The sequence below is a fragment of the Pygoscelis adeliae genome, unplaced genomic scaffold (assembly GCF_000699105.1).
Source record: "Pygoscelis adeliae isolate BGI_AS28 unplaced genomic scaffold, ASM69910v1 Scaffold399, whole genome shotgun sequence".
Taxonomy (NCBI): domain Eukaryota; kingdom Metazoa; phylum Chordata; class Aves; order Sphenisciformes; family Spheniscidae; genus Pygoscelis; species Pygoscelis adeliae.
This window is the reverse complement of record NW_008825609.1, coordinates 1,128,719-1,139,631: the sequence shown is the minus strand read 5'-3', so window position 1 is coordinate 1,139,631 and position 10,913 is coordinate 1,128,719. Positions and strand designations below refer to the sequence as shown.

The following is a 10,913-nucleotide window of genomic DNA, read 5'->3' as shown; positions in this document are numbered from 1 at the left end:
CCCCCCCCCCCCCTCAGGGCTGTACTGCCCACCCAGCCCACTGCAGTTTGAGGTATGTTCAGCCTTGGCACCTGATTGATGTCTGCCAGGGGTCATCTAAAATGGTAGTTGGGAGGGGCCAGGCAGGACAGGGCCTACAAAGGGCTTCCTCATCCTAGCTGGGTTGCTCACCTCCCACCCAGGTAATCCCCAATGGCTGTCTTGTTCAGGCCTTCACCCTTGTGGAGGAATTTGGCGATCTCCTGCAGGTCTGAGGACAATACCCGGTGCTCGATCAGGTACTGGATCCCCTGGGGGAGGAGAAGTAAGACAGTGAAGTAAGACAGCTCTGTGGGCTGATGAGAAAGCAGGACCCCAACACCCTGATATCAGCCTTCCTTGGCTTTGATGATGTTGCCTCCTCTGTTACTCCGCAGCCCCTTTATGGGAGACCACAGCCATGTTCCCACACTTATTCCATCCCTCTTCATCCACCATGGTGGGTCAGTCCCACTTCCATTTCATCCCTAGATTTGGGTAAATGTCTCACTGGGATGGAAACTCAAGCAAACAAAAAAGGGCAACGTAGGTTAGAAGTCCAAAAAGGCAAAGTCAAAATAGTTCATTTTAACGTTTTCAGTCAAAATATCTTAGTGATCTGTTTCTAAATGTCATTTTTTCCAAATTAACTTAACACAAAGAAAAAAATGTTTGTTTAAAAGAAAACATAATAAAAAAATATTCTCAGACAAAAATATGGGCTTGAGACAACTTAGAATTATTTTTTCCTAAATTTTCTTCTATGCCACAGAACAAAGAATTCTGCAATCTTTTCAGCTCCATCCTCCCCAGCCAGTAAGGATGGAATATGTTTTTTAAGGAATATAGAGGGTCTGAGTTGGGCTGTGCAAAGAGTCAACATCCTATTTTAGAGGGAATTTCATGATTTTCAAAGTCATAGAAAGTTGAGGCTTTGTTCAGAGTCTTAACAATATCTAAAAACACTGCAACTCTCCAGACCACATTGCAATATTCTTCACAAAATACAATAAAGGAATGAAAATTGTTTTAGGTCCATCAAAATGTTCTACTTCAACAGAATCAATTCACTTTGCCTTGTAATATGTAAGAAACTATTTCTAAAATGCCCCAAAGAAAAAGCAGTTTCAAAGGAAGAAATCGAAACATTTGTGAGATTTTTCCACACTATTTTCCTTTCTTTTTCCCCAGATGGAATTTCAGTAGGATCAATTTAATTTTACAAAGCATTGCGGTAATAATGGGGCTTCATTTTCCAGAAGAAAATGTTTCTCCTAAAAGGTTTTGTTCAGCCAGATTCCTAACGCTTACCTCCTCTAGCCTCAGGAACTTGCCCTGAGATCTTGGATATAGGAACTCAAAGTATCAGCATTGCATGGATGAAGTGTAACCTTAGCAAGGAGGGGCAAAGAAAGTTCCTTGCATTGTAGCACCTCTCAGCCTATGGCATGTAGCAAAAGGGAGGCAATAAACAGAGATCTGCATAATATAAGCAGATAGTATAACATTTTGACTAGGCTGATCAGCATTGAACTAATGGAGTTAAACTGGTTTGGGATCAGAACTAGTTCAGGTATTTCTGCACAGCATGGCACAGTGCCACAGAGAGAGATGCCTCTGGGGCCTCAAACCAAGGTCAGACAGAAAGACAAAATGAAACATGCTCTCACGTAGGCTGTAAATACTGATATCACTGTGCTGAGACAGCTCCCACTGGCAGAGGGATGTCCAGGGGACTGGCAAGCACTCCAGCTGTGGTGCGGACACTGGGCAAGGCATCTTGAGGGTCTCAGCAGGGCAGAGGAGAAGGCATGAAAAGTTGTCACTCAGACCAGCAGCCACCCAAGATATGGGGGTTAGCTGATGATGAACAATCGTTCAATCGCAGCTTGTGGTTTTCCTTACAGAGCTCAAAAAAATGGTCCACCAGTGAGGAGGAAGGAAGAGGAAACTGTCTTTCTCACATCTTCTCTACTTAATCATGATGATTTTAGAGCTTTCTGCAGAGGGCTGAAGGCTATGGAGTCTGGACCCCACTGGTCAGAGTCCCAGAAAGTGGAAAACCTGGATTCACTCCACAGTCCAACCTGTACTACCAAAACCAAAACTACTTCCAAAATGACAGAGGCAGCTTGTCCTCTTCTGTTCTGAATGAGCCAAGAAACCTGACACACTTTCAAAACTTCTCACATTCTTCTTACTTCATCCTCCTCTATCACACTGTGGCCAATTCTTAGCCTCTCACAGGCAAGAAGAGCTGGGCTGAAAGAGATTTGGCTCTCTTGACACATTGGCAGTGTTAAACTATCCTCCCTTTATTTCTCTTAGTTTTGGGTTGCATCTGATGGGATGGTTTATAGGCACATGATGGGGGGAGGCAACACAGCTTGGTCATATCCGAAGACTTTATTCAGGGACAGGATGGAGGGTGCTACTAACTGGAGCCTTAATGATGTAGGAAACCAGCTCCACAGTCCCATGCTGTAGTTCCTTTGACATGGGTGGCTGCAAGTGGACCAGTAGCCAACAGAAACTCTTCCTCCCAGCTTTCTCCTCATAGGTGGAATGAGCAAATCCTACCTTTGCAGGGTCCACGTTGAATTTCTTCCGGCCCAGGGACAGAAGTTTATCCCTCTGTGATAGTTTGCTGCAAACACAAAGGAGGCGGCAAGTCAAACTTAGAATAAAGGGCCATGTTTCAATTCACTCACAAGGTAACTCGGATATCTCAAGGACAGGTGTCTGACTATCCAGGAATAAAGAGAAATCTCAGAGGACAGAAGGGTATTCCTGGCCTCATTTCCCTGTCCTTGTTGTGATCCAAATCCCATCGTTGTTTTTGTTTTCTCAACATCAAGAGAGAGACTTTGTAAACAAAGGAATACCCATCTTGTCCCACTTGCCTGGTCTGCTCCCCAGGATTATTGTCTGCCTCTTGCCTCTCCTCTGCATTTTGGAAGCACTCAATTTCTGCAAACACTTCAGCAATCTCTTCCTTCAGCTTCTGCAAAAGAAATATCAGGAGAATGAAGGTGATGGAGGGAAAACCAGCAGACACATACAGAGCATGTCCTACTTCTTCCCTCAATCACAGGAGAAGGACAGGTCAGATATCATGACCAGCCAAGGATGTGTATGAAATGGGCACTGCTTTGGGGTGACCCTACCGGATTCCAGATGAAATGGGAGAGAGGGGTGGAAGGATGTTCTTATGTCTGTTGTCAATCAAGGCTGGAAAATCAAGCTTAGCCAGTGTGGAGAGTGTCAGAGAACTCACCCCAGTGTTGATTTCAGTTCCTCAAACAATGTCAGATGTGAGAGTCCTTCCATCATGCCCATTTCCTTCTAGCTTTTACTTTGCATAGCCCTGCTACACATCCAGGAAAGGGGAAGTGGAACCAGTAACTGTGAGGTCAATATGAACCTGAAGTGGCACATTGTGAAACACAGAGTTTTTAAAGTACCTATCATTCAGATACCATTGAGCAGATACCTGTCTTTAGGTGGAGAAAGAAGAGAGGAGCAGTAAGAGTAATCACTGCCAAATTTTAAAAAATCAATTGTAGAATTCAGTTTCCTTTAGGCCCATGACAGACCATGGTCTTCTTGGCTGGATATTCTGTGTTACAAAGCAAATGAAGATGTCTATATCTCCTTGCTTCCATCCTGCAGTTATGGTCCTCCTCAGAGCCAGAGTGCATCACAGCTCTCTTCCAGGAATCACCCAAATTATTCCCCATGCAAACCAGAACAGGCAGGGGAAGAAGGGTTGTTTTATGACAGACTTTGCCTCGACAAGAAGTGAGGATGTGGCCGCAGTATGCAGCCAGATAGAGAAACTGAAATTCTCCAATATCCCATAATTTAAAAGAGTTTCTGGATTTCAGTTTTGCTCTGGCCTTCATTCTGTTGTGCTTCACCAGTCTCCAGAGCTGGGAGTGTTCCTTACTAAGCTTTAGGTATTGCACAAATGTAACAAAGCTCTGATCTTAGTTCCTGAATTTTGAATGATTATCAGTTTTGTTATTTTATTCACCGCTGTCTTTTGGCAGTGTAACTGGCAAGTCTAGACCCATCCTCTCCCCTCCTCCCTCTCCCCCCACGAGACATCCCCTGAAGTCTTTGTGTTAAAGGGTATTGCTAGATACTTTCTGAAGAAATCCACCTGGGAAAATGTCTCTAGTTCTAGGTACTCTTTCACCTAAACTCATCCTGCTCCATTGGACAATGCATACCCCATTGGTTAATGGCTTTGGGATTTAGAATACGGGTCTGTGTAGTCTAGCAGCTTTTCTCTGTCTATAGTGGGTAAAAAATGTAGTATTCCTATTCAAGTATCCTGCCTCCTACAGTGCCCATTGCCTATTCTGAAAATTGCAGAGATAAGAACCACACACAAGCAAACCACATGCACATACGTTCATAGCCAGTTTTGCAAGAAAGGACAAGACCTTCACCATTCTGATTTGCAGCAGAGATGGCGAGTGTGGAAGCCTGAGAAGTCATAGGTAGTTTGGCTTAATCCTTTACGCAAGGAAATATTGCACCTATTTCCCAGGCATCTGGACATCTTCATGTTGTGGGAAAATCAGTGCAAGTCCAATGATTCAGTGCAATAAGCTCTCTCAAAAGGGAGACCACAGTCCATGGTGGTGGAGGCAGAACAGAATAGAAAGTGTATGGCACCATGCATGATTGTGATGCGATACTACTGACTGATTTTGAATCTGTCATTTTCAGACATTTTAGGAGTCAGTGGAGAAATGTTTGGGTCTACTAAAAGAAAAGAAGAAAAGAAAATTCAACCACGGGAACTTGTGTGGAAGGTCCTGCCATCACATTTCTCTAAAGAGAGAGGAACCTTCATGGAAGACTTGTTAGAGGTCCACAAACCAAACAAAAATTTGATAAACACAGGGGGATGCAACAGGTAACTAGGACTGATATGTCATTAGCAGGTAATCAGTAATTAAAATAATCATAAATACTGAGTCAGATCCCTGCCAGTTCGACTTTGTAAAGTCATACTCATTTTCTTAATCCTAAATATGCAATCCCAGCTCATCCCTGCTAATGAGCTGACCAGCCTTTCTCAAATATCCCATTAGGGTAGTTGATGACTCCTGCAGCAGAGAGTACCACAGGTTGGATGTACACGGATGGCAAATACGACAGGGCAGCCTGAAGTTCAGGATTCAACTTGGATCATACCAGAGCAAATGTCTCCTGTGTAGGAGCACTTCTGCATGGCCTGGTCTGTTATGTGGAGACATTCCTTTGTGAAGACAGTTTTGAGAAGGCTAGGCAGACAGGATGAACAGGATGGTCCTTACCTTAATGTCCTCCAAAAGCTCCTTTCTGTGCTGCCTGATCGTCTCTATTTCAGCCTCTTCAGCCTCACTCAAGTCAGTTGACCCTGGAAGAACAAAGATGCCTGTGAGAATAGTACTGGGGCCAACATATCACAAGAAAAGCTGCCTCAACCTCTCAGCGCCTATCCTCTCCTAGGGTCATGCCACAGCAACTCTGATTTCTGTGTTTCAGCATCTATGTTCCCTGCTGTTGCAGCCACTGCACCTCAGCTTTGCCCTGCAAATGGTTCTCAGTCGAGAGCAAGCAGCACAGACCCATATACCCTTCCTAGCAGCCAGCCGCTGTGCTGGTAGCCCTCTGATCTAACCCTGCAGCAACCCACCCTGCCTACTCAACCGATTTTACTCACCGCGAGCACAATGAAGAGGTCTTACCAAATGCTCTTTGGTGGTTTTTATGTAGTCATCTTTATGTACTGAAAAGCTGTGACCTAAATACTTCATCTACATCTAAACCTCTCATGAAAAGCCACCGGCTTCATGGATTGATCCACCACAGCTAGAATCAGAAATGGCTGAAGAGAGAGAATTGAGTTTTTTCAAGACTGAGGGCAGGATCTGGGGGGATGAAAGCCTTGCTGAAGAAGGAGCATCTGTGGGAGGCTGTTGTTCTGTGGAATACAGACAATGCAGAAATACGAGTAGGCTTCCTTGTAATGTACAGGAAGTTAAACAGATACCAGCAAAGCCAAGGCGACCACAAAATGATTCATAAAAGACCTAGAAGAATTGGGGTGACAGCACTGCTGCTAAATATAATCCAGGTGAAGCACAGCCTCTTCAGCAAGGAGAAAGAGGAGGCTGCAGCCCTAGAGAGGCAAAGCAGATGGTGATCCCTAGGGAAAAAACAGGGGGCTCACACAAGGCTGAGAGCACTGGAGCTCCTGGGAGGTCACTGCAGAACTTGCAGACAGTGTCCTTGCTGCACCTAAACCCTGCGAGACAAAGCTTCCCCAGGAAGCCAGGTCAGGTTTCTGGATGCCCTGCTCCACTGTTTCATAAGCCAAAATCCCCCGGGCCTCCCGTCTTCCTGGAAAAAGGGGAAGTGGCGCCAGCTGCCTTGGAAAGTCTCTTAGTGTGGATCTCACATGCAAAAAAACTGCTATAAATATGAGTGGGGAAAAAAGGGGAAGGAACCAGCCAAGACAGACAGAAGGAAAAGGGGACAAGGGCAGTCATCTCAGAGCCCATATGCTTCTTTCCTGTCATGGCCACAACAGCTCAGAGAGACCCGCCTTCCCCAATCCTAATCTTTCCCCCATCCTCCCAGCTGGTTGGGTTTCCATGTGCTAAGTCTGTCCTATTACTTTTCTCAGGCTGCAGCCTCCCTCCCGTCACTCCTCCCGCTGTTTTCAAGCATTGCATTCCCCGGGGAGAGGCTGCTGAGCCTCCGGGAGGAAAGCACTGGGCAAGGAGCCAGCATGAAGCCAGGGCTGGGAAGGACTCATGTCCCCTCCCAGCTCTGCAAGCAGCCCTCAGTGAAGAGCTGAAAGAAGCTGACTGATTGCTGAAGCCGGTCAGGAGGGGAGGAAAACCTGTGGCATTCAGCAGCTCACAACAGCCAAACCTGTATGTGAGGGGAAAACAAACAAACAAACAGGCAAGCAAGCAAGCAAACAAACAAACAAAAAAACCCCAACCAAACAAAAAGAAACAACAACAAAAAACCCCATGCAGTGGCTTTGCTGCTTGTTAGACAGGTTGCTGACTTCCCCTTGAATGTCAGCCCTGCACCTGTGAGCTGTGCCTGGGTCTTTCGGCTTACTTCATGTCTCCTGCCGTTCTGGCATCTGCAGGAGATAAGGCCAGCCTCTTGGTGTCCCCAGCTTTATCTCTCTCACCCCTACAGGGGCTGGTAATTGTGGAATCACTGGGGTGATTCCCTGACAAATTACCACTAAGACCCTTTGTCCTGTATTTCTTTCCACAAAAGCACCGTAGCAGGACATACCTGAGGAACCTCCCCTTCCCCCACCCCATCAGCAAAGTCTGTGGTGTGGCTGGTTGCTTTGCTTCAATTATTCTGTGCCTACTGAAGCAGCCTAAAGCATTTCAAAGAGACATGAGGCTCCCAGAGGACACCATCTCACCCACTCGACCCCCACCGAGACTGTAAATAACTCAGTCCCCCTTCCTCCTGAACATCTGAAAACCCCAACTCCCAAGTGATTTACCTGTCTAGTTTGTCAGAATGAGAAAATTGTGGGAAGGACTGTGTGTGTGGGGAGGGCAGGGGAGAAAAAGCGTATGAGTCGCGGAGAAGGGGAGGGAATCAAAGGATAAAAAAACAGGAAAGGGTGACATAGTGAGGAAAAAAAAATGGATGGATCAAACTTTCAGAGCAATTTAGATTGAGCTGCAGAGAAGGTCCTTGTAAGGTTTCCTAAGTTTCCTAAACAGCTTAAGTCCCTAATTGCCTTGGAAAATAATTCTGAGGTCAGTGCCTGCATGTTACTCTACTTCCCTAACAGAAGGCCTAATGCTCTGCTCAAGGCTGTTTTGAGGCTGTTCGTCAATGTTATTGCACACATTGGGGTCTACAGTTAGGGGAAGTGAACACAAAAGGCTTGTTTGGGGAACCATCCACAGAAAGGCAGCGAAGGCAGCAGAGGCAGCTGGGCTAGCAGCAGATGAGATAATGAGAGCAGGCTGCTTTGCCTTTCCTTCCCTCTCCATGTTGAGAACAAGCCAAGCCAGCAGGAGAGGGACACACTGAGTGAAGCACCGCCTGGCTCGCTCCAGATGCTTGCAATGGCAGAAGGAATTCATCCCTGCACCGGGGGACTGAGGAACGGCTTCAACCTCATCAAAGTCCTCAGTACCACCAAGTTCCACTTCCCTCTAGGGTTAATACAGGACACAGATGAAGCATAGCCCTGGTCAGGGTTCTCTGCACAGGGGGAAATTTCACCCCGATGAAGAACACCCCACGAAAACACCCGCAGGTTTCAGGGGGATGCTGTCAGCCAAACCAATGCTGAAGTCTTCCAATTCAGACACAAGACAAAAAACTGGAGAGCATCGTCTCCAGAGAAGACATGAAGTTGCTGCTTGGAATTTATTTTCAGAGAGCAAACGTTGAAAGGAAAGCACATCAGCATCCATTTGTGAAGCTTACACCTGCTCTTGAGGTTGTTTTCCCACTCTCAGGGTAGACCCAGATAGAAAGACCTGCCAGTTCTTCATTAATTGCCCAGGCTTGTATTTTTAGTGCTGTTACTCAAACAGAACACAGACTTAAATTCCAGTTGTGGTGACTTACGCCCTCAGCCTCCCCATCTGGAGGGCAGGTCAGAGTTACCCAAAAGTCTGGGTACTCATGTGGCCAGCAAAGAGTACTGTGTTTGCTGGTCTCACTTCCCATTGCAAAGGGCTGTGCAGAGCCGTCCAGGTGCTAAGCGAGGCTTTCAATCCCAAGCAAAAGTATATGAAGATAGCTTTTGGAGCACAGAGATAAGTGGGAAGCGACTACCCAGGAGAGCTGGAAGGATGGACTGCAGAAACAGTACGGGAAGGTTATGAAGAATGACTGCATCTGTAGCACTGTTTCAGACCATCCATGTGCTACCCACCCACAGTGTAACAGCAGAGGTTCGGCTGGCCCATTTGCAAGGCAATGTAGGGCTCTGAATGTGGCTGCTAAAGGGTTTGGGCACCTCCACCCATGGCAACACACAAGCAGAGCAGCCTGACGGGCACCTTCTGCCTGGATGAGGCTGTCTTGTGGAATAATTTCACCTGAAATTCCTTTTCTTTTTTGACATGGCTGCTGTGTCATCTCCAGCACAGACCACCATCTGCCCAGCCAGGTACCAGGTAGATAACAGGAAGCCTTCCAGCTCCTCAATTCCTTCCAGCCCAATTTGTCTCCCTCCTGCAGCCACTCCACAGTCCTCTTGCAGCTTGTGTCAGAAGAAATTCAACATGGACCTCACACAGGTTTAATTTGCACATTCCAGCTATAGGGGGAAAGGTGTGAAGAAGAATTTATGTTGTCTCCTGGTCCCCTTATCCCACATGATAACTTACTGCGATCAGGATAGCTTCCAGGCACTTTTCCCTATGGCTCTCACCCCACACATTCTAGCACATGATACCACGGTACCAGTCTGCTCTCCCATGTTTCACACACCCAGCTCAAGGATTTGGGATACTGGCTCTGTGGCCTCACCCAGACAGTCACTAGAGGGTCCTGAAGGAAGCTGGAAGAGGACATCCACTGCAGGGAGAGCAGCCTCCCCACAGACATAGGTCTCATCTGCACACAGCTGGGGCAGACAGGTACCTAACAGGACCACTGCGTCTCCAGGTAGGAGTGACTCCAGGAAAAGGTGTATGTGCACCTCTGACCTTCAGGAAAATCATGCCACAACTGAGCAACTTCAAACACATCCAGAGATCTAAAACTCACTGGAAAACTGTATCTGGCAGTTTGGGAGCCTTGGCTCCCAAAGTAGAGCAGCATCAAGCAAACCCCCTTTCCCACCCAGCTGTGAAGTGACAAGCTGGGACTGAGCAAAGACATCAGTCAGAACTAGCGCATCTCTTCAGGCATTGCCTGTCTCCAGGCTCTGCCTCTAGCCAGAGCTGAGCAAAACTGCATTGTCCCTGAGCAGGATCTCATTGTGCTATTGCAGTGTGTAACTTTTAAGACATAATTAACTCAGTAACACATATCTTGAGTGAATGACTGTGTCAGACCATCAGTACTGAAAGCCTCCGTTTCTGTGGAAAGCACACCCCAGAATAAGTAGCAAAACATGAGGTAACCCCCCTCCTTCTGCCCAGCTTGTTTTGAAGAAGCTTTGTCCACAGTTGCTTTCAGGTGGTGAGGGCTGGGTGATCTGAAGAGACCCACCTTCACCAACATTCATAGCCAGATGCTGGAAAGAGCTCAGCTCCCATAGGTCCCACCAATTTCCCTGACAAGCAAGCTGGTATGCAGTTTGAGCGTGCCCTTTCCTTGGCTACCCACCTAGGAGCTAAAAAGTGCAGAACAGTTGTTGAAACTGGGAACTGCTTTTTCCCTTCACTTTGTGCTCTATATCCTATACACAAAAGCCTGTGAGGACAGAGAGTCAGGCACAGCAGGGCCATTGCAAGATGATCGCTTTTCTTCCTGGCCCTTGTTCAGCCTATTCCCGTTCAGCTCTCCCTATCTGCTGCCTTTGCACAGACACACAACTCGGCTTCCTCAGCCGGAGGCTAGAAATGTTTAGTCTGGCAGTATGCCTTTCCCTGCTGCATCCAACCACTTTATCCACCACCTGCCAAAGTAGGAAATAAAACCTGAGATCTCTCTCAGTTCCTCATATGTGACTTATCTCCCCCCACCCACATCTGCCTTTTGAGATTATTTCAGGACCAGGCAGGCCCACCTGCAGGTCACTTGGACTTGGTAGAACCCTAATACAGTCATTTACCTTTAACGTGGACATAAGCAAGAGAGGCCCCAGCACCAAAAGCCTTGCAAGCATATTGCACTGGGATGCCCAACTGCATGAGAGGCTCTGCAAAGGCAAA

General features: G+C 46.9%; 1 protein-coding gene across 1 annotated transcript in view; it reads right to left on the bottom strand.

Moving 5' to 3' along the window:
* The window catches only part of CYTH4 (cytohesin 4), a 19,590-nt gene that overhangs the window by 8,165 nt on the left and 512 nt on the right, over positions 1-10,913 (bottom strand). The window contains exons 2-5 of the mRNA XM_009332627.1: positions 5,352-5,434; positions 2,922-3,022; positions 2,599-2,665; positions 172-290 (exon numbers count right to left, since the gene is read on the bottom strand). Coding sequence (XP_009330902.1) covers positions 172-290; positions 2,599-2,665; positions 2,922-3,022; positions 5,352-5,434 — 370 coding nt within the window. The remainder of the gene's footprint in view (positions 1-171; positions 291-2,598; positions 2,666-2,921; positions 3,023-5,351; positions 5,435-10,913) is intronic.